The sequence below is a fragment of the Pseudophryne corroboree genome, chromosome 7 (assembly GCF_028390025.1).
Source record: "Pseudophryne corroboree isolate aPseCor3 chromosome 7, aPseCor3.hap2, whole genome shotgun sequence".
In the NCBI taxonomy this organism is placed as follows: Eukaryota; Metazoa; Chordata; class Amphibia; order Anura; family Myobatrachidae; genus Pseudophryne; species Pseudophryne corroboree.
In genome coordinates this window covers 351,519,637-351,544,242 of record NC_086450.1, presented here as the reverse complement: position 1 = coordinate 351,544,242, position 24,606 = coordinate 351,519,637, and the positions used below count along the sequence as shown (strand labels likewise).

The 24,606-nt window shown below is 46.2% G+C and overlaps 1 protein-coding gene across 1 annotated transcript in view; it reads right to left on the bottom strand.

Annotated features, from left to right (window-relative positions):
- Window positions 1-1,939: 1,939 nt before the first annotated feature.
- Window positions 1,940-24,606, bottom strand: part of PDILT (protein disulfide isomerase like, testis expressed) — a gene marked incomplete at its 5' end in the record, with an annotated part of 55,291 nt that continues 32,624 nt past the window's right edge. The window contains 4 exons of the mRNA XM_063932753.1: window positions 1,940-2,060; window positions 7,548-7,634; window positions 9,410-9,591; window positions 17,135-17,255. Coding sequence (XP_063788823.1) covers window positions 2,004-2,060; window positions 7,548-7,634; window positions 9,410-9,591; window positions 17,135-17,255 — 447 coding nt within the window. The remainder of the gene's footprint in view (window positions 2,061-7,547; window positions 7,635-9,409; window positions 9,592-17,134; window positions 17,256-24,606) is intronic.

The window sequence follows — 24,606 nt, the reverse complement described above, 5'->3', positions numbered from 1 at the left end:
CTGGGGGGCATATATGCCTGGCACTGGGGGATATCTGGCACTGGGGGGGCATGTATACCTGGCATTGGGGGATATCTGGCAGGGGGGGGGCATTTATAACTGGCACTGGGGGATATCTGGATCTGAGGGGGGGCATGTATACCTGGCACTGGGAGCATATCTGGCACTGGGGTGGCATGTATACCTGGCACTGGGAGCATATCTGGCACTGGGGGGGGACTTGTGTACCTGGCACTGGGGGATATCTGGCACTGGGGGCATATCTGGCACTGGGGGCTTATCTGGCACTGGGGGGACATGTGTATCTGGCACTGGGGGGACATGTGTATCTGGCACTGGGGCCATATCTGGCACTGCGGAGACATGTGTATCTGGCACTGGGGCATATCTCACACTGAGGGCATATCTTGCAATTGGGGCATACTTGTGTATCCTGCACTGGGGGCATATCTGTCACTGGGGGCATACTTGTGTATCTGGCACTGGGGGCATTTCTGTATCTGGCACAGGGGGCATATCTGGCACTGTAGGGGCATTTCTGTATCTGGCACTGGGGGGCAATGTATATCTGACACAGTGGGGGCATTTGTGTATCTGGCACTGTGGGGCAATGTGTATCTGACACTGTGAGGCAATGTATATCTGGCACTGGGTGCATTTCTGTATATGGCACTGTGGGGCAATGTGTATCTGGCACTGTGAGGCAATGTGTATCTGGCACTCTGGGGACATTTGTGTATCTGGCACTCTGGGGGCATTTGTGTATCTGGCACAGTGAGGCAATGTGTATCTGGCACTGTGGGGCAATGTATATCTGTCACTGTGGGGCAATGTATATCTGGCACTGTGGGGCAACGTGTATCTGGCACTATTGGGGTCATACGTGTATCTGCCCCTCCCCCCATATGTGTATCACGCCCCCATTTTTATTGGCCACGCCCCATGTGGCATTTGGCCACACCCATTTTTTTTGCACAGTACCCGTAAGACATTTTTTCTACTTGCACCACTGGATATCCCTCAGTGTTGCAATGGTCTGCTTTAGATCAGTTACTTGGGCTTCCAAAGAGACCATTTGCTCACATCTTGTGCAGAGGTATTCACCCTGGAGCGGTTGCTCCAAGTATGCATACATCTGACAAGATATGCACTGAGTAAGATTACCAACCTCATTCCAACTCATTATATATGGATTTATTTTGCTCCCTCTAATCAGCAGTTAACTTTTAATCAGTGTACTATATGGAGAGCTATTAACCCCTTTGGAGCTCTACAATCCTCCTATAGTTTTACAATCCACCTAATAATGCAATCAGTAACAGTGTTTGTCAGTGAAGATAATTGCGTGTCCGGACTCTAACTGGACCTCCAGTAGCTTTGGTCTTCACCTTGGGTGTCCACCTCTCTGGTAGCAGCACTGCACTCCATTACTGCTTCTCTGCCTTGCAGCACCCGAATCAGTGTTTCACACCTGGCAGCTCCCACTCACTACCACTGTGCAGCAGAGCTTCCTCCAGCTAACTACTCCACTCAGTGGCTTGTGGACCCCACAACAAACACACGGAGCGGCGATTTCACTTTCTTACACTCTCAGCACTCGCTCGCGACCCTTTACCCCCTTGCACACAGAGCTGCCCCTCACACACTCAGCACCCTCTTGCAGCCCCTCACATTCAGCACCCTTTTGCACCCCCCTCACACACTAGCCCCCACTCACGGCACCTCACTAACAATCACCTGCTCGCAGCACCTCATTCACACCTGGTCACGGCTCCTTACACCCGCGGCTCCTCAATCCCAGCTCACACAGTGGCAGCGGCAAAGTTCAATAAAATTGATCAGAACTTTTGTAATGACGTTTAAGAGAAATTGGGCCCTGTTACATTTTATTTTAAAAATACATAACAACATCCATCAATTAAATCACCAAAGGCTTTTATTTTGCTTTACATGCAGTTTTTTTAAATAATAAAAAATGTGGAGTTATTGAGAGGTTTAAGTTCCTAAAGTTCTTCTTTCTTCAGCTTCACATTGTCTTCATTTGATGATTGTCCTGACTCCTTAAAATAAGAGATTGGGGTTAGTATAGGATATTGATGGATATTTTGCACCAATAAATATATGTTGTGAATTGTTGTTGTAACAGTCATAGTCAAAGATTTTGCCAAGGTGCCCATCCACCCAGCTGGAGCCTTGGAGTAAACAATTAAACATAGCAGCCCCTCAGGGGACAGATGTACTAAGACTTGGTCTCATATTTCAAACACAACCTGTACCATGGCAGTTAGAACTGATTGGTTGGTACTTTTCTCTCTACACTTTATCACTCTCCAAAGTTTAGAACATCTGGTCAAGGACTGAAAAATAGAGTGTGCGAGGAAAAGGACCAATCACTGGACTCACTCATTAGTGGTTGTGGTTGTGAGTGGTTCTCTCGCATCTTTTACCTACAGTAGGTGGACTAAGGGGGTGATTCAGACCTGATCATAGCTGTGCTAAATTTAGCACAGCTGCAATCATCCACACTGCCATGCGGGGGGACGCCCAGCACAGGGCTAGTACGCCCCGCATGTCTGCCCTGCCCCACCGCATAAGTACAAAAGCATCGCACAGTGGCAATGCTTTTGTACTTGAAGAGTAATTCCCTACTAGCGCAGTTACTCATCGTTGTGATGGTCGCAGCAGCTGCGTGTGATGTCACACAGCCGCTGCGGCCCGCCCCCCGCACGGTACAGCCACGCCTGCGTTGGCCGGATGGCACCCACAAAATGGCGTCCAAACGCCCCCTCCTGCCCAGCGAACGCCTCTGTCTGTCAATCAAGCAGAGACAATCGCTGGGCTACTACAGCCGTCGGCTGTCTGGCATGTGCCGGTGCAAGCCGGCGCTGGAGCACGCGTACTTCTGACCTGATCGCTGCACTGCGATGAACGTCAGCGTGCGATCAGGTCAGAATGACCCCTTAAAACACAAAATAAAGAGGTAGACCTGTCATCAACATACAAAACAGATATGTGACAGTGTAAAATAGGCAAGTGTAGTGAATGTTCCTCTTCAGATTGACGCTGGGCTTAGATTTAAAAGTACTGAGGTTTTAGAAGATGGCAACATTTGCAGAGGTGCAGCAGTGAAATATAAGATTTTCAGATCAAGATTGCTGAAATAAGATGCAGAATTTTAGAGGGGTCATTTTTTCCAGACTGTTCTTTCTTTTCTCCACTTCAAAAAAGGATTAAATATCCTATACTTTTTACATTTTCCACGTTCTTTTTAGTTGAACTTTGGTTCAGAAACGCATTTCAAGGGCACGATGCAAGATATAAAACAAAGCTTAAAAAACACACATAAGTGCCACATGTAGTAAAGACATTTCCAATGTCCCCTTTCTCTTTAATGCAGGGGTGGGGAACCTTCGGCCCACCAGCTGTTGTTGAACTACACATACCAGCAGGGGCGGATCCAGAAGAAAATGATAGGGGGGGCACCATGGAAGCGGCAAGTACATTTGCGTGCGGCTTCGGTGCATGGTGCAGTGTGCAGGGGGCAGCGTTTGAGGGACAGGGGGCAGCGTGTGAAGGTCAAGGTGCAGGGGGCAATGTGTGTGGTGCTGGGTACAGGGGGGCAGTGTGTGAGGGGCAGCGTAATAATGCCCATAGTAGTAGCACCCCGTAATACACATAATGCCCACCACAGTAGCGCTTCTTATACAATGCCCACAGTTGTAGCGCTCATTATGCAATGTCCATTGTACTGGTAGTGCCCCTTATATAGACCCCATAGTAGTGGTGCCCCTTATGCAATGCCCGTATTGCCCCCAGTAGTAATGTTGTCTGTAGTAATACCCCCAGTCATTTAGCACCCTAGTAGTTATGCCCCCAGTGGTAATGCCCCTGCAGTTATGACCCCAGTAGTTTACCCCCCCTTTAGTTTAGCCTCCCAGTAGTAATGCCCCCAGTAGTTTGCCTGCTTGTAGTTTAGCCACCAATAGTAATGCCCCCCTGTAGTTTGCCCCATTGTAGTTATGCCCCCCTTGTAGTTTAGCCTCCCAGTAGTAATGCCCCCAGTAGTTTGCCTGCTTGTAGTTTAGCCACCAATAGTAATGCCCCCCTGTAGTTTGCCCCATTGTAGTTATGCCCCCCTTGTAGTTTAGCCCCCAGTAGTAATGCCCCCAGTAGTTTGGCCCCTGTAGTTATCGCCCAGTAGTTTGGCCTCCCTGTAGTTTAGCCCCCAAGTAGTAATGCCCCTGTAGTTACGCCACCAGTAGTAATGCCCCTGTAGTTACGCCGCCAGTAGTAATGCCCCTGTAGTTACGCCGCCAGTAGTAATGCCCCTGTAGTTACGCCGCCAGTAGTAATGCCCCTGTAGTTACGCCGCCAGTAGTAATGCCCCTGTAGTTACGCCGCCAGTAGTAATGCCCCTGTAGTTACGCCGCCAGTAGTAATGCCCTCCTGCAGTATGCCCCCAGTAGTTAGCCCTTTGTAGTGTGCCCCCTTGTAGCTAACCCCCAGTAGTTTGCCCCCTTGTAGTTGGCCCCAGTAATAATGTCCCCCAGTAGTTTGCCCCCCAGTAATAATGTTCCCCAGCAGTTTGCCTCCAGTAGATGCCCCCCAGTAAAAATATCCCCCAGTAGCTGCCCCCAGTAGTAATGCCCCAATAGATAACTCCCCCCCAGTAGTAATGCCCCCAGTAGTAATGCCCCAATAGATGACTCCCCCCCAGTAGTAATGCCCCCCAGTAATAATGCCCCCAGCAGTAATGCCCCTTGCTGCTGCCCCCTCCCCAGTAGTAATGTCCCCCGTAAATTGCCCCCAGTAGGTGCCCCCGCTGCACTAAGAAAGATAAAAAACGACATACTTACCGATCCCCGTTCCCGCTTCCAGACATCCTCCTGGCGTCCTCTCCTCAGCACTATGAGAGAGACGTCATGACTGACGTCTCTCCCATAGCGCACGGCGCAGTGACAGCGCCGGAAGCCGGAGCTCAGTACTGAGCTCCTGCCTCCGGCTGCCGCTGTGCAGGGAGACGGGCGCCCGCTGGTAACACAATCTCAGCGGGCGCCCGTCACTGTGCGGCGGCGGCAGCGGGGACGGACGACGGAGGGAGAACGGACAGGGGGGGCACGGCCCGAGTGCCCCCCCCCCCCTGGATCCGCCACTGCATACCAACATGCCTTGCTATTTGTTTTGCTATTTGGCCATGCTGAATCTGTTGCAGGGCATGCTGGGATGTGTAGTTTAGCAACAGCTGGAGAGCCGAAGATTCCCCAGCCCTGCTTTAATGAAACCATTATTGTGGCTAAACTGATCACTGTTCTAGCTACAAAGTTGAAAAGAGTAAATTAATGAAAGTGGTGGCAGATTGTTGATGTGTCGGTCACACTTTTGCGCAGTGTGCCTCTTGAGACAGCTCTCCAAACATAAATGAGTCCCTTCTAGTTCATGGAGGCATCTCCTGAGAGTGGAAAGTAGGTAATGATGTCTGGTAGGAGGACGATCTAGTCACGAGTGCAAAGAGAAAGCTTTTTGCACTGTGCATTAAGGGTCTGATGCACAGTTGGAATCATAATGGTAGTGATTTAAAAACAAATTAAAAAAGCGCAGATATAGTGTATTTTGGACCATATGGTGATGATGTGTAAGGTTCACACTACCACCAGGCATACATCACCTACATCAATAAAACGTAAAAAAAAATCGAAATAATAAATGCCAGAGGTATGAAGAAAGCGCATATCAGCATCACTGGTACATTTGCAATAAGGAAAACATAAGATGTTTGCTAGTACTGGTGGCCGACATCACCGTCATCATCATCACCATCACCATCATCATCTTCATCATCATCAGTGCATTTGCACCTGCCTCTGACCACCCACAAATAATACTGCTTTCCCTGATGTACATACATCTTTATTCTGGTCTGTAGGTGTTCACAATTGTGTAAGAAGGAAAATAAAACTGCACAGACATCCATAGAACAGATTCCCATTGAATCTATGCCACACTAGGGTGTGGTATGATATGTTCACATTAGAAAGTCTACATGGTCATAATGTGTACATTGACCATGTCGATATTCATCATACTGTATAGACACTGATGAAATGCCAACATGTTAGAATGTCAACATATCTTTCATAGTTGCTCAGTGGTGACTTACCTGCTCCCACAGGCTGCAGCAGCTCCAGCAGTGTCTTCCATTGCTCAAGTGACTGTCAGTATCGGTGGAGGCATCTGACAGAACGGTGTCCCAGTGAGTATACCTGCCCACTGTAGCTTAACCCTAACCTCCCTCTAGTGTCTAACCCTAACCTCCCTCTAGTGACTAACCCTAACCTACCTCTAGTGCCTAACCCTAACCTCCCTCTAGTGCCTAACCCTCCTTCTAGTGCCTAACCCTAGCCTCCCTCTAGTGACTAACCCTCCCTCTAGTGCCTAACCCCAACCCTCCTTCTAGTGCCTAACCCTGGCCTTCCCCTAGTGCCTAACCCTATCCTTTCAACTAGTGCCTAACCCTATTCCTCCCCCAAGTGACTAACCCTATCCCTCCCTCTAGTGCCTAACCCTATCCTTCCCTCTAGTGCCTAACCTTATCCCTCCGTCTAGTGCCTAACCCTATCCCTCCCTCTAGTGCCTAATCCTAGCCATCTTGTCCCACAGGCTAACCCTAATGTAAATTTTCTGGCAATGTCTGCATTTTGCCAATCAACATTTTAACAATGTCGACATCATAGCTGTCGACATTGTGGTGTCAACATTATGACTGTTATTGTTGACCTAATAACTACATCCTACCACACTATAGGCCTGATTCTGAGTCAGGCACAGCAGCAATTTTGGATGCAGTGGAGCAATGATTTTCCCCTGCACATACATCGAGGGTCCGAGCGCACAGTTGCGGTTACAGTTGAGGCACACAGGAGATACATGGTCTCCAAATGCTTTGAAAATGTATTGGGCGTGCCTAGTCAGTGACTAAGAGGTAACTAAGCAGATGCACAGAAAGGGGTGTGTTATAGATGTGTCACTGATAGTGGTTGCTTATAGAAACGCAGAATCGTTCACATAGGAGGCCATATTCAGACAGATAATCTGCACCTACTATAGGTCTGTTGTCAGTTTCTATAGCTTGACAGATGGCGCATCTAAAGATGCACCAAATGGTATTTCAGTCCCTAAGGATACTGAAAGTGGGAGTTTCAGTCCATTCCTCACACATTCGTTAGCACAACTGAACAACCGCCAAAAGACGCAGACATGGAAGAGGCTACATTTGACTTAGTCAGGAACTATTTCTCCAGCAGTTTTCTACAGTCACTTTCTGTTTGAAGCACAGACTGAGAAACTGCTAATGTGAACTAGCCATTAGTGCATCCACGTCTTAGTTTGCCGTTCGCTCTAAAGAACAGACTTCCACATTCATGGGTTATAAAGTATACACCTACAAAAGGTGACAGACAATCCGCAGTCTCTAAACAAACATTGTCACAATCTATGAACGAGGAGTCAGTTCAGTTGACGTACTGCCAAGCCATTATACATAGATTTACCTCTTCTTCCTTATATGATGTTATTAGCTCATTTTCTAAGAATTCTGTGAATGCTTCAATAGTCTTTTCTCCCGTATAGCGAACAGACTTTATATAAAAAAAGAAAAAAAATGGTTGTTGTATATTGTCATTATAAATTGTTATTTATATGCAAATATAATCACATGGTCACCATACACCACATATTTAATAATACACCACATACACCACATTCTTCATAATATGTTGGCACGTCAAATTGGGAAAAATAAGCCCCATCTTCAAAGCCCACCAAATCTGTCCAGAAAAACACATTTTGATTAAATTTCACCCATTTTGCAGCCTACAAATCAAGACAGTCCATGAAAATAAGAATAACTTGGAGGTATGCAAACAGTGGCATGCCGGGTCCAACTGCAGAAACTAGCAATACTGTATAATATATATTTTTAGAAATGTACAAATAACTATTAAAAGATGCTGGGCACGCTGCAGCCCAACACACATCAGCGTGTGCTGTGCTGAGAAGAAGAGCTGCAGCTGCTGTTACCCAGTAAGGGGGGAGGCAGACCCAAGCCCCTGCTGGGCCCCTCCAACAGGCCAAGGCACATAAGAATGATGTGTATCCCAGCCAACCTGACGCCCGATGGAAGGATATATTGGGTGGCCGTACACCCTGCACGATCTGGTATACTAGCATGCAATATAACCTTCCATCCCGCATTCACCTGTATGCCGTTGGGTTCCCAGCCTATGTCGTCCTAGTCACTCACAGAACCAGGACACTGTTGCACAAATACAGTCAGCCCTGGGTCAGAGAACATACAGAAAGGCATGCTTGCTGAGACACTGGGAAAAAGCTGCAGATATGATCTACAGCAGTGATCTCTTTTTTTAATGCAGCAATGTACTCTAACTGCAGAAAACAGGGTGTTATTAAAAAATAAAGGTAAGTTGACAAAAAAAAAAAACCTAAGAAAGTATGGTCTGTGCAAGATGTCCAGGTCTGTAACAGGGCGACAGTGCACCGTATTCCGGCACTCTCGGCCCAGGTGCCTTTGATCTAATAACATCCCACAGCAAGTTTAGGGAGGGCTGCGTTGATGCAGGAAGGTGGCTGTTGGACACGTCCTGTGGGTGCTTGCAGCAGGGCTTCTGGAGAAGAAGCAACCATACCACCTCCTCAGCATTGCGCCATGGGCAGCGGCATCAGTTTCACACTCTTCACTCTAAGGGGGGGATTCAAATGTTTGAAAAGTCAGCTGGGAGTCTGTTTTTTTCCTATCTAATAGACAGGAAAAAACAGACACCGAACCGACTTTTCAAACATTTGAATTCCGCCCTAAATATGGCTCTTAATAATACAAGTTAAAGTGCACTTCGCCCAGTGTCGGACTGGGGCATGAAGGGCCCACCAGGGGGGATGCAGTGGTAGGGGCCCATGTTTAGGGGTGAGGCCAGCTGCCACAGAAGCTTGGCTAACCATTAGAGAGTGCATGGTCTGGGACCCTTGATATTTTTATATAGTATATACTGCTAGCAAAGCAGAATATACACCATAGTCATGTGCAATACAAGGTAACATATGTATAATGTATAATTCAATTGCACAGTCTAGAACCTGATCCCTAGAGGAGGAGGTGGGGCCCCAGACAGTTGGGCCCACCGGGCGGTTCCCCTGTACCCCTGTGGGCCAGTCCGTACTGACTTCGCCAGTGGCACAGCCTTCACCATGTTCTAGGCCCCAACATGATTTTTGCTAATTGAGAAATTTTCTCTAATTCCACTAATTCAACTATAATGCAAATAAGAGAGATTATTAATCTAGAATCCTAATAAATATCTCTGAATATATGATATTTTGTGATGCAGTAGTAGCTCACCTTGGTATCTGATCCAGCAGGGAAGAACCGGAAATAGGGGTAGCGATCCAGAACTATGAGCTGGATGTCATTAGCTGTACAGTCTATTTTGGCGATGGTCACATTTTTGTTATTTAGGTATCTTTTTCCTAATTCTTCCCATACTGGAAAAAGCTCCTTGCATTTTATGGACCAGGGAGCATCTGTAATAACAAGAGAAAATCATTGGGGTATTTGCTTTTTTCTGGCAGGCCATGAAAAATACACTTAAAAATGTTACGTACAGTTTTACACCTAGTTTGCCATCACTCAACTTTCAAAAATATATTTCTTTTCAGCCCAACATCTACTATGTACAGACTGTTGCACAAGATTGGAGAAAAATATAGCACAGTGGTAAGAAATGTAATCCATGTACTTTGAAATTTTCAAAATGACAAGTACACTAAATATCAATTGGGGTTACCAGTCAAAGACCTCAGTTTGAAAATGACAGCTAAAAGTTCTTAAAAATTTTAGACAAGTATATAGATTGCCATTGAAAGTGCTTAATAATCAATAGAAAGTCATGCATTTCTACAACTTTGTGAAGTATATGGCAACAAAAGTTTAGAACTACAGTATAACAACCCCAAACCAATGGGGGGAAAAAGAAACGCTAAGATCAGTAACAGACACTGATACCACTTTCAGACATAAGACATTTTTTTCAGTGCACTCGCATCGACCTTTCTCCAGCTTAAGGGCCTAATTCAGACCTGATCGCTCCTCTGCAAATTTGCAGAGGGCTGCGATCAGATAGCCACCGCCCTAGAGAGTGAAAACCCACCCCGTGCAAGTGTGCAAATGCATGCGTATGCCGTGCAAAAACTTTGCCCGGCAGCAGACATCTGCGAATCCTTTCGCAACTCACTCACCATCTAATGATTTTTCCAGTCTGTGCAGTCTGTGCATAGTCCAAGAGTTACTCCTACAGTGCGACAGAATCAGGCTGATCGGGGCCGGATCGGACATCACACACCCTAACTGTAAATGCTTGGACACGCCTGCTTTTTTCCTGACACTCCCAGAAAACGGCGGTTTACCACCCACAAATGGGCGCTTCCTGTCAATCACCTTGCATACACCTAGCGATCAAAGTTTTGGCACCATTCTGTCGCTGTTTGAGCTCGCGCATGAGCATTGCGCTGCATACGCATGGGTAGTCGTTCAATAATCGGCCATTGTGCAATATCGCACAACAGCGATCAGGTCTGAATTAGGCCTATGTCTGAAAGGGTCTGACTCGGACATCCCGCATCCGTGCCCCTTCAATCGACCAGGGTTATTCCCGGGACTTGCAACCCGAGTCAGTTCTCCGGCTTATGTGTGAAATTTATGTCGTGGGTCTTGATGACCCTGGCCATACCGAAAAGAAATTCTTTGGCAGGGGATATTAGCGCTTGGAGATGATATCATCTCCAAACTCCCACTGTAAGGCAGAAGACCCCGAGTGACTGGAAGATCTGGGTCCGGTGTGAAGGGTGATGACCCAGGAATAACCCAGGTTGTCGCCTACATGTGAACGGGGGTAAGTACAGAAAGCCTCAGCTTCAACTTATGCTCAGTGTCTCAGGTCCAAGCCAAGTTAAAGCCAGGGTTTAAGCTTGAAAGGGCTATAAGTGAAATAAGTGGCTTTTGTGGATTCACAATTTAACATACATATACAATAACATATTGTAACAGATAGGTATAGGTGGAAATGTCTGTGTGGGTGCAGATGTCGGCAGACGTACCTGGATTCTTCACCTGGGATCACCTCTTGGACGGATCTCATTAGTGGAACCCTAGGCAGAAAGGCGTGAAACACCAACCCCAGAGGACCCAACACAATAGTCACCACACGTTTGGACGGTGACAAAAAGATTTATTGTTCTGGAACAAACTGGTAACCGCTGTGGGATTGACTAATTAAGGAGTAAATGCAAACCACAATACGAGGCAAGCAATGCAAACAATAACATACAGTAGTATTTGCAAATATCAGTATGGAATTTTCCCTATATTGGTAAAATACCACAATATACCGTTCACATTTACATTTAGATTGTAATCACATGGGATGACCTTAATCAACCTTTTGGGTGGCAGTCTAATGCTCCTGCAGCTGCAGTTAAGTTTGTTTACTACCTAACTACTGCCTATACTCAGATAAGAGTTCAACTTCAGAGACAGTGGAAATACACTAAAGTTCAGAAGTGTAGAAGCTAAGTTATTTGCAGTCTCATAGGTAATAGATCAAGCGGTTTATAGACAGTCAGTAACATACAAAACACAATATAAAGAATGAAGTTGCAATGCGGGATGGGAAGAGCATGCAGGTGCCTAGCTCAGTTCAGTCAGTATGTACTAGGTGCACAATCAGACAGGTAAGTTGGTTTGTGGTTAAAAGCGGGCAAACAACACTGGCCATTTACTGTGCAAGCCAGCTGACAAAGCCATGCAGGCTCCAGTCATAGAGCAAGTAGATGTGAAGTAGTAGGGCAATGTGGTGCGAAGATCATGCAGACACTTAGGAAGTTGCAGAACTAAACAAGCAGGTTTGAAGCAAGAATGCAATTAAGCACAGTATCTTTACACTACAAGGCTGGCAGTTAGCAGAGTCTCGGTGGAACATAAAGTTATGGCGTAGCCCCTGAACTAAGTGTAACTCTCTCACTCCCTATGACATTAGGATGGTCTTGTAAAGGCTACTATGCCCGGGGTTGTCTTTAAGTAGCAGGCTCTGCAGATGAGTAAGTCGTGGGACTAATAATATGCAGGCAACAACAGAGTTTAATTAGAATGTGAAGCAGAAGACTATTTCCAGTCAAGATAGGAAGATTTAAGCAAGGCTGGTGGGTGTAAACTATATTAGTCTCTGTGGCTCGAAATAGCTGATTATGCGCAGCAGGGGTGACAATGTCTCTCTCTCTCCTCAGTAAACCCTGCTCAGCTGTGGGAAGTGACACTGACTGAAGGTGTTGGCTGGGGTGACAGTATGGCTGGGGCAACTACCTACTAGCAGCGGCGGTGAGTGTCCGGGTCCCCGGCTTCATGAACAAAGTGTCCCTGGCACTTTTCTCCTCTGAGGAATTCTCTCCTTAGGCAGCATAGCATCAGCGGCTCTGGCTATTCCCGAGCGTATCTCCTGGGTCTCTGAAGCACCTCAGCTCCCTCCGGCTTCTCACAGCACAACACCTTTCTGCGGATGTAGCCTCAGGGTCCCTAGTCGCGGATGCTGCTCTCCATTCGCGATGCCCGGCTGCCTCTCCCCGGCTTCTCCACAGTGATGTTCGGTGAGTCTGGCGGCAGTGGTTGATGCTGCGGATGGCGGCTCAGGGCACCCGGCACGTCACTCCTCAGCGGCTGCGCTGTCAGTGGCTCTGCTGCTCTCCAGCGGGTCTCTTCGGCTGCAGGCTTTGGCTCCGGCTGTAAACTCGCTCCTCAGCATGGCACCTCTCTCCATAGCATGTCTCCTCACAGCGTGTCTCCTCACAGCGGTCTCCTCAGCGGCAGCTCCTTTCTCAGCAGCGTGTCTACTCACAGCGGTCTCCTCAGCAGCGACTCCGCTCTCCACAGCGTGTCTACTCACAGCGGTCTCCTCAGCGGCGGCTCCACAGCGTGTCTCCTCTCACACACACTGGTGCAAACCCCGCCTCTTCTTTTTCAGGCTCTGCCACAGCTAATCAAAACTCCATCATCCTTCTCACTCCCTCCTCCATTATAAGTAAGTCCAAGGGTCCTAGTGCCTGTCTGCTCACTGGTCCTGCTGGCGTCTCCCAGGCAACAGCAGAAAGGAGTGTTAACCCCTTCAGCATTAACAGGATGGGTAGTAATCGAAGCTCAACAATGGGAAAATTATGGGGACCTTACTTATGTCCTATCCAATCTGACAGTTACCTGCACTGTACATCTTTTGTGGTACCAATTAAGGGGGTCCAGTTCAGAGTGTCACAATATTCCAAACAACAACTAGCTATAATCCTTATTTTTTTAACGTTAGGCCCCCATACAACTGCGTTCCGATTCCCTGATGTGTCCGTAACCTCTGATTCGGACATTAATGATCAGTTATCTGTTAGGGAATTGGGGAAATTCTTCATGTTAAAAATCCCTGATTTGCTAACTTCGACTGCTTTTGGTTGGCATCAGGTAATCAAGATTTTTCAACTTGTTGAATATTCCTGATTCGCCGACACAGGCAACGGGGGTTCAGGAAATAGTGCAAATCTATTGCAGATGTACAGGGGCCTTGAGGATGACAAAGACAACTACTGTTAAATGGAAAAAAATGTCCACCAAACAAGAAAATGGCTCAGGAAATGTTGATCCTTGCAAATTATGAGAAAATTAACAGAGCTGAGCCCATAGTACTAAAGTTTATCCTGATAACACCAGAACAAGCAAATAAGATAATCAATTGAAAACACAACAATCTTGAATTCTGTGAAATCAAAATATTGTGTAGTGGCTGAAGATAACAAAAATAGTACATTTAAACCTATTGATATAACACTATTGCAAGGCGGAACGTCGAGTGTGTATAGAAGTTGCTGGTCCCCAAGAAGCAGAGAAACCCAATTTGGGATGAATAAAAAAATAACAGTTTTCTTTTCCCAAGGTAGCCCTTTCCAGGCATTGATTTCTATCTGAGAGAGGTTCCATTCTCCTCCAATCGTGTCTATTTAGCTGTTTTGATGTCCAGCTTTCTGCTTCCGACTTCTTCCTCTGAGACAATGGACCTAATTCAGACCTGATCGCTCGCTAGTGTTTTTTTGCAGTCCTGCGTTCGCATAGTCGCCACCCATAGGGGAGTGTATTTTAGCTTTGGAAGTGTGCGATCGCATGTGCAGCCGAGCGGTACAAAAAACTTTGTGCAGTTTCTGAGTTGCCCAGAACTTACTCAGCCGCTGCGATCACTTCAGCCTGTCCGAGCCCGGAATTGACGTCAGGCACCCTCCCTGCAAACGCTTGCACACGACTGCGTTTTTCCAACCACTCCCACAAACGTCTTCTTCCTGTCAATCACTTCGCGATCGGCTGTGCGAATGGATTCTTCGTAAAACCCATCGCACAGCAACGATCTGCTTTGTTCCCGTTCAACGCGCCTGCGCATTGTGGTGCATACTCATGCGCAGTTTTGACCTGATCGCAGTGCTGCAAAAAAACTAGCGTGTGATCAGGTCTGAATGAATACCAATATGAAGAGGTCTGCGAGGGTCCACAGGGGCCAGCACAGAGTACAGGGGCTAGTACGGTGCTATCGGTCTATTAGAAGGTTTGAGCTAGAGCCCTTTTTCATGAGCACAGATAGAGGGCATTACCTATTTTCATTCATTTCCTTCCTCTTCCCAAAACATGTTCCATTCTGTCAACCCCCCATCTTGTTTATTTCTTTCTTTTTGTCTCCCCAGCTGCACCTGTCTAAAATTAATCTAGAAGAGGTGGTCAGAAGATTGAATTTGTCTATAATTCATGAGAAGTCTGCAGTGTTATAACTACATTTTGTTACCATCAGTGGCGAAAGTTCATCCCAGTTGCCTGGAGGCAAGATAAATAATAGTGCCCCCCATGTATAGATAAATATATGTATGTATGTGTATAATAGAAAACACGGTATGGCACTCCCAATGTATACAGGTGTAGTTTGCTCCGGTGCCCTGCGTCAGTCACGGCTGAGAGATACAATCACAAAATCGCTGGCACTCATAGAGTCTCTATGTATGTGTATGTATATATATATATATATATAGAGAGAGAGAGAGATATGAAAGAAATGTATATATATATATATATATATATATATATATATGTACATTTCATTGTCTTTTATTTTAAATCACACATTTCTGAGCAGTTATACCCAGGATTAGAACCCATGACCTGTTACACTGAAGGGAGACACCTTACTGATAGAACTATTTGCTCCTGTATAGGAAGCATGAGAATTCTAACTATATGAATTCTCATGTTTCCTATACAGGAGCAAATAGCTTCATCAGTAAGATGTCTGCTTCCTGTGTAATAGTTTATGGGTTCTAATCCTGGATATGACTCTTTTTAAATGTGTATCTATAATAAAGAGTGTGTGAATTGTAAGGTGCAGGAACGAAGACATAGCAGCGGCTATCAATTGACTCGATTGGTGCCCCTCTAGAGAGCAGGAGCCCGGCGGCAGCTGAATTTGTTGCCTCCCACAGTTACGCCTCTGGTTACCATTACAACATTGACAGTATTGCTAATTTGGACCGAGCGCTGTGTGGTGATAGAAACTCCAATCCTTCCTTGAGAAAGAATCCGAATAGGATTCGAAACGCATTGGACAAAAGGAGCTGACACAAAGGACACTAGAACCGCTACCACCAGCCGTTTCACGAACAACCGGAAGCGGGGACCCGAACTTCCGGTCGCGGCGATTCAGGCGGAACAACAAGCAAGTACGGCCAGCGGGAGAGACCACAGCGGAACTGTCACAGCTATACCTCCCCTTGCACCATCGGAAGCAACTCTCAGGGTAAGACAGGGACAGTTTTGAATACAAAAGACTGAATCCTTTTCCTGCAGAGACAGTGTCACTCGGCTCCACATATCCATAAAGGAGCTGTAAACATTGCATTAATCCCAATCCCTTTTCCCTCATTATTCTTTCGTTTATTCATTTATTTATTTATTATTTATTTATTTTATTTTATTTTATTTATTTATTTTATTTACACCTTTATCATTTATTTATCATTTTTGTTTAATTATTATTCACATTATTTTCACATTCACCACACAGCGCTCGGTCCAAATTAACTTTATTCCTTACCCTCATAACCTGAGCAGCTCTTTACAGCGCAGCAACCTATAAAATTCATTTTAATTGACAGTATTGCACTGTATAGAGTAATGTTAGTTTTGCACATGTGAATTTTTATAACTGGAAAATACAATAAAGAAATGTAACATAAATTCTCATTAATAGCCAAACATTTATCCATCGCTATTCATTCCAATGGCCCCTATTAATAAATAATACTTCTTTAAAGGCAGGGCCTGATCAACCAATAGGCTGATCAGGCTGCAGCTGGAGCGCTGGGTCCTGGGGGAAGGAAGAAGGGGGGGGGGGGGCGCAGCACCGGCACAATAGATTAATTAGGTTTCTTTTTTTTACTGTGCGATCCTGCAGCAGTGCAGCTGCACCTAACGCCGGCACCATTCTGCGCCACTCACACACTCACTGCTGCAGACTCTCTGCAGTGTAGTGATGACTGATTCAGTCATCATCGCTGCTGAGACTGCCTGAGCTGCAGTATATTCCGCGTCTGGACCCTTCTCACTCCGTCCTGCTTATGCTGCTGCGCGATGACAGAAAATCAGACATGCACAGTAGGCACTCCAGAAGGCGGACACTTTTGTATTAGCCTAGTGCGGCTGGAACCCTTAATCAGGCCCTGTTTAAAGGCATCCTGTTCCTTGAGTGTTCAACATTACTGGGACCTTGCCGTTATCTGCCTCAGGGTCATTAATATCCTTTGCAGTGATAACTGCATTCCCTCTCGGATCTGCACAGCACCGTCTTGATCCACCAGCTTTGTAAGAAAAATATTATGACTGCCTATATAATATATGTATAATATTTTGTTGTGTAGTAAAGATCTTGATGACTTTTATAAATTTACAGGTGTGAAAACCAATAAAGAACAGAAATAAAACTGTAAAAACTCCATGGTTGCTACTTACAAAACATGACAAAAGCATTAGTGGATTTATTAAAAACAACTTTGTTGAAGTTCTTTCCCACCAGCACTTTTACAGCATGTTTATCCCAGTCACTGGGGATATCTTCACTGTCTCGCTGTGGCTAGAAAAGAAAAATAATTTAATTCTAATTAATTTATTGAGTGATAATTTAGATATATTATAATTTGCAAAACTAATAACCAACAATTAATAACCAACAAAATTAAAGTCTAAGCAATGTGCAGTTTCCATTTAACATTTCATTAATTCTAATGGAACATGTTTGGATATTCAAGACTATTCTTTGTGGCTGATAACTACAAGTGTTTCCATTGATAGGAATCAACTGATGGATCAGCTCCGATGGCCGCACATGTGCAGTAGGACTCCAGGGCCATAATCCCATACTTACCTATGGGTAAATGGGCGATCCGAGGGGGACCCGATTACGCGATTATCCATGCCTGTTTCCTCTACACTGAATAGTGGGGGGCGGAGCCACAATGACGTTTTTGTGCCTTCACGCCAACCGACACGCCCCCTTACCAACGGACAGGCTCCCTGTTCGCCGACTGGGCTGCCCCCTCCCGGAAGAGGGGGCAGCAATGTCGGCATGTATGCATACACCTTGAAGCTTGCGATCAGTGGAAGGATGTATTGTATACAAAATGCGATGCTTGTTGCATCACATCCATGATGAGAACAAATAGCCTTAGTGGATAGTTGTGTTTTTTTGTTTTCTTACAGGTGCTGTTTTGTAATGCACATTGCAAGTCTTGGAAAGAGAAGATTATACCTGGCTCTTTAGCAGATCTGAATTCAGTGAGATTATGGTAAAGGAGCCCGAGGGACAAATAAGAGGCAAGAAAGACCAGACCAGCACATTTTTGAAGACTATCTTCTAAAATATATATTTTGAAATGTATACATACTGTATGTAATAATTATCTCTGAGATATAAGGTGATCATCCCTGTCTGCCCTCTTGTTGTTGTTGTATATGTTAAAATGGGTGTAGTACTGGTGACCGGCGGTCTCCTGACCGCCGGTCACCTTACCGACGCCGGGATCCCGGCAGCATACCGACGCCGGGATCCCGGCGGGGAGGGGCGAGTTCAGAAAACCCCTTGCGGGCTCGGTGGCGACCTGCGGTCGCCACGGGTTCTATCCCACTCTATGGGTGTCGTGGACACCCACGAGTGGAAATAGTCCCTGTTGGTCGGCATGCCGACCATCGGGATAGTGAGCCGTCGGGCTCACGGAGGAGGTCATGTGACTGTCGGTCAGCTGACCGGCGGTCACATGAATACCACCCGTTAAAATGCTAGATGACAGAGGTGACTACAACTGAAGCATACAGCCACAGAGGTCAGCAGACAAGAATGGCCAGGCCACCAGTGAAATAGAGCCCAGAGGTTGCGAAGGCCACTATGGCCAATAGGTGGAATTCTGGTTTGTAGAAAAAAAAACAGGTTCGGTATATTTTATCAACAATCATCATGTAGACATTCAATATGTCAACATGAGAATTACGACTTAGTCATAATGATAGTATGTCAACATGATTTGAATGTCGGCAAAACATTCTTGGGGGGATTTGCCTGGTTCATTGGGTCCTGCAGCTCCAGTGTTGTTTTCGGGTCTACTGTTCAAATGCTGGTGACTTCTGGCTGATCCTGCAGCACTTCTGGTGGTGAGTATCCCTAATGGCTAACCCTCCCCCTAGTGCTAAACCTCCCCTCCCACAGCCTAACCCTTACTTCCCCTCTCCCAGCCTAACCCTAACCGCCACTCCCGAAGCCTGATCCTTATTTTCCCCTCTCGCAGCCTAACCATATCGTCCCCTCTTGCAGCATAACCCTTGTTTTCCCTCTCGCAGCCTAACCCTAACCTCCCTCTTGCAGCCTAACCCTAACTTCCCCTCTCGCAGCCTAACCCTAACCTCCCCTCTCGCAGCATAACCTTAACCCACCCTTCCTGCAACCTAACCCTAACCTCCACTCCCACAGCCTAACCCTTACTGCCCCTCCTGCAGCCTAACCCTAACCTCCCCTCTTGCAGCCCAACCCTCCCATCCCATAGCCTAACCCTTCAGTGCCTCAGCTCACCCTCCAGTCCATGCAGATTGTTGACATTTCACATTGTGGTGCGACATTATGATTGTCTATATAGTAAACGTCGACATTATGACTGTATCACAACAAGAATGTAGGTATTCAGGAGATACAGGGGTATATGCAATTGCTGAAAAACGGGGCATTTTCGACACAAAAAAAAATATTCGACCATGCAATACAGTACTTTTCGACAAAAACACTGACTTTTCAGATTCTACTTTTTAAAATTCGACAGGTGTCAAATTCGACATGTCTTCAATGGTAAAAATGCGGCTTTTCGACAAAAGTATATTCAATTGAAGAATGTCGATTCGACAACAGTGCTTTTCGACAGTAATTTCGTCAATTTCATTCCGCCTCACTTTGCTGGCGGGAATCTAATTTAAAAAAAAAAATTGTGAGTTTTTTTTATTGCTAATAGCATATCTTTTTATATTAGAAGGGATTAGGTACTTGGTTTGTCTATTAGGATACACAACTATTATTTATATATATTTTTAAATAATATTTTTTTTTTTACTGACTAAAATAGAGAGAGCATGGTTTTTAGTGGGAAGGGGTGGGAAGGAGTTAAAATCCAGAAAAAAAAATGCGTGGGGTCCCCCCTCCTAAGCATAACCAGCCTCGGGCTCTTTGAGCCGGTCCTGGTTGTAAAAATACGGGGGGGAAATTGACAGGGGATCCCCCGTATTTTTAGAACCAGCACCGGGCTCTGCGTCCGGTCCTGGTGCAAAAAATATGGGGGACAAAAAGCGTAGGGGTCCCCCGTATTTTTCACATTAGCACCGGGCTCCACTAGCTGGAGAGATAATGCCACAGCCGGGGGACACTTTTATACTGGTCCCTGCGGCCGTGGCATTAAATCCCCAACTAGTCACCCCGGGCCGGGGTACCCTGGAGGAGTGGGGACCCCTTAAATCAAGAGGTCCCCCCCTCCAGCCACCTAAGGGCCAGGGGTGAAGGCCGAGGCTGTCTCCCCATCCATGGGCTGCGGATGGGGGGCTGATAGCCTTGTGTAAAATAAAAGAATATTTTTTTTGCAGAAGAACTACAAGTCCCAGCAAGGTGGTACTTGGAGAACCACAAGTACCAGCATGCGGCGGGGGGGGGGGGGGGGGGACGGGCCCGCTGGTACCTGTAGTTCTTCTGCAAAAAAAATACCCAAATAAAAACAGGACACGCACACCGTGAAAGTAAAACTTTATTACATACATGCCGACACACACATACTTACCTATGTTCACACGCCGACTCTGTCCACGTCTCCAAGTAGAATCTGGGGTACCTGAAAATAAAATTATACTCACCTAAATCCAGTGTATCCTGTTCTTTTTTTGTAATCCACGTACTTGGCAAAAAAAGAAACCGCATACCCGATCCATGCACTGAAAGGGGTCCCATGTTTACACATGGGACCCCTTTCCCCGAATGCTGAGACCCCCCGTGACTCCTGTCACAGAGGATCCCTTCAGCCAATCAGGGAGCGCCACGTTGTGGCACTCTCCTGATAGCCTATGCGCGTCTGAGCTGTCAGACAGCGCATCGCACAGCCTCTCCATTATCTTCAATGGTGGGAACTTTGCGGTTAGCGGTGAGGTCACTCGCGGTCAGCGGCTGACTGCGGGTAACCTCTCCGGGTATCCGGACTCCAGGTCGACAGCAAAAAGGTCAACAAACCTTAGGTCGACGCCAACTGGTCGACAAACCTTAGGTCGACATGGACTAAATGTCGACATGGACAAAAGGTCGACAGGAACAAGGTCGACATGGAAAAAGGTCGACTTTTTTTCCCACGATTTTTTTCTTTTTTGGAACCTTTTCATACTTAACGATCCACGTGGACTACGATTGGAACGGTAATCTGTGCGAAGCGAAGGCACCATGCCCGAAGCATGGCGAGCGAAGCGAGCCATGCGAGGGGACGCGGTGCACTAATTGGGGTTCCCGGTCACAAAAAAAACATTAAAAACTCATGTCGACCTTTTTCCATGTCGACATTGTTCCTGTCGACCTTTTGTCCATGTCGACATAAGGTGTGTCGACCAATTGGCATAGACCTAAGGTTTGTCGACCTTTTTGCTGTCGATCCTGAGTCCCAAACCCACCTCACCGCTGACCGCAAGTTCCCACCATTGAAGATAATGGAGAGGCTGTGTGATGCACTGTCTGACAGCTCAGACACGCATAGCCAATCAGGAGAGTGCCACGACGTGGCGCTCCCTGATTGGCTGAAGGGACCCTCTGTGACAGGAGTCACGGGGGGTCTCAGCATTCGGGGAAAGGGGTCCCATGTGTAAACATGGGACCCCTTTCAGTGCGTGGATCGGGTATGCGGTTTGTTTTTTTGCCAAGTACGTGGATTACAAAAAAAGAACAGGACACACTGGATTTAGGTGAATATAATTTTATTTTCAGGTACCCCGGATTCTACTTGGAGACGTGGACAGAGTCGGCGTGTGAACATAGGTAAGTATGTGTGTGTCGACATGTATGTAATAAAGTTTTACTTTCACGGTGTGCGTGTCCTGTTTTTATGTGGGTATTTTTTTGCAGAAGAACTACAGGTACCAGCGGGCCCGTTTTCCCCCTGCATGCTGGTACTTGTGGTTCTCCAAGTACCAGCTTGTGGGGGAGGCTTGCTGGGACTTGTAGTTCTTCTGCAAAAAAAAAAAATATTCTTTTATTTTACACAAGGCTATCAGCCCCCCATCCGCAGCCCATGGATGGGGGGGACAGCCTTGGGCTTCACCCCTGGCCCTTGGGTGGCTGGAGGGGGGGACCCCTTGATTTAAGGGGTCGCCACTCCTTCAGGGTACCCCAGCCAATGGTGACTAGTTGGGGATTTAATGCCACGGCCGCAGGGACCGGTATAAAAGTGTCCCCCGGCTGTGGCATTATCTCTCCAGCTAGTGGAGCCCGGTGCTGGTGTTAAAAATACGGGGGACCCCTATGCTTTTTGTCCCCCATATTTTTTGCACCAGGACCGGACGCAGAGCCCGGTGCTGGTTCTAAAAATATGGGGGATCCCCTGTCAATTTTTTCCCCGTATTTTTACAACCAGGACCGGCTCAAAGAGCCCGAGGCTGGTTATGCTTAGGAGCGGGGACCGCAAGCAATTTTATTTAGGGTTTTTTAACCATTTTTGTGCCGTCCGAAAAGTCGAATCCAGGACGCACTTATCTGTCAATTGGTCTGTTTTTCGACAGCGGGACTGTCAAATCCGTTTTTTATTGAATATGTTGAATTCCGGCACCCGCCGGCCAGGATTCGACGGTCGAATTGTGTCGAATTTAAAAACGGGCGAAAAAAAGATGCAATTCGTCCAGAATTGCTTATACCCCACAGTGTGTTGGATAATATGCTTTAGTATATGCTGCTTTCTTGTTTTAATCATGTACAGAAATCTTTGACAACGGGCAAAATGAAAGTTCCATCTCCAATTCACGGCATGTCTGGAGAAGGCGAAAATAGGACTGGAACAATGGCACCCTCATAATAGTTCATTGCCCTTCAGCACAGTGGCAATGAACACAGATGGCAAGGCAGTGGTATTATAACCTGAATTAATTGTGGAACCACAGGCACAACAGGAAAAGATATTCACCAGGACAGCTGCCAACTGGGTAGTTAGATTTTCGGTTGTATCAAATCACATTACAAAATCACAGTGATAGTGAACAGAGTGCAGGCTCATGGTGATAATTATAGTGAGGCTTACATGTGCTTAGCACCACTATTAGATTACATTTGATGATAAAAGAAAAATCTGTATGGGAATACTTGGGAATTGGTTACAGGCATTTGTGTCAATGACTAATATTATTGGGTAAAACCTTCAGGGAAATGCTCCCCTATCCTTTTATTTAAGCATGAGCCACTAGCTTCCAATTGGCCACAAAATAGGGGGCGGGATGTAATGAAGTCAGAGTTTGGCGGCCTTGCGGAATACTGGCTGTACTCAGACTTTTTTAAGGGGGCAATCATGTACAAGGCATGGTTTAGCCTTGTACATGATTTCTCCTTTAAAAAAACATCCAAGTTCGGCCAGCATTACGCACAGCCGCCGAGCTCGGACTTCATTGCATCCTGGCCAGGGTGTCTGTTGTCCATTCAGTTAGGCTCAGTGTCATTTTTGCTCAGCATGCATCAGTTTCCATCCATCCAATAAATGCTTCAGGGGGAGTAGTGTAATAATGGGGAAAGGGTACTATGGCTCGAGAGATATTTTTAGATGGATGGATTTGTCCAGATGGATGGATATTTCCAGTTTCTCGGGAAGAATTTGCTCAAGATTTTATTATACCAATGAGGGAGCTTGACACTCCTGAGGAAGAGAGAAATGTGGGCTCTACACTGAAACAGTAGCTGAAGTAATGCAAGAGAAGCTGGCATAAGAGGTGGCTGGAGCGGGAGGCATCACATTGCATTTTGAGGTTAAACCTCCAAAAAAGACGTTATTGGAAGTTTGGTCTCTTACCGCATATTCACCTAGCACTGGAATGTAATACATATCGGAGCTTGGACCCAGTGGGTAATGCCATCTTTAGATGGCATTATCCAATAGAAGCCTAGGGGCTTCTATTCGCTTTGCCCTCTGAGAAGGATTCCCCCACGGGATGTGCAGCATCTGAAGCAAACGCAGACCGACTCCTGGGTCTAAAACCCAGAAGTCCCCATACCGCAAAGAACAGTTCTCATTAGGAGAGCTGTCCTTAGCTGAAATCTTCATGTATGCGATGAGTGGCGGGATGCATTGCAGCTTGGAGTATACCGCCCCAGGTTTGAAAACCTCACCCTTGGGAGTGGTTCCCAAGAAAAAGCCAAAGGCATTCTGATTATTCTGTTATTTCTGAATCTTTCCACCCCTATGGGGGATGGGGAGATTGTATAGCACTCAACATTATTTTGCTTTAAAGTGTTAAAAGCCTTGTTATATTCATCACTCTCTGGCATCACAGTTAATTATTTGGGTATTCATGCTAATTTTATCTAAAATTATACCTCAGACTACTTAACACCTAATATTCAGACGCATTTTAGAATGCGTTAACAAGCTTGTGGGTAGATGTATAAACAGTGAAGAGAGTGGAGAAGTATACTAGTGGAGAAGTTGTCCATGGCAACCAATCAGCTGTTACTTATCATTCTATAGAATGTACTTGATAAATGCTACCTCAAAGCTGATTGGTTGCTATGGGCAGCTTCTCCGCTCTTAACACTGCTTCATACATTTCCTCCTGAGTAAACAACATGCATAGTTCTATCAGGCTTAGGGGGAGATGTATCAAGATAGATACAGTGGAGAGGTTGCCTATAGCAATCAACCATCTTCTACCTATCATTTATTTAGCAAAGT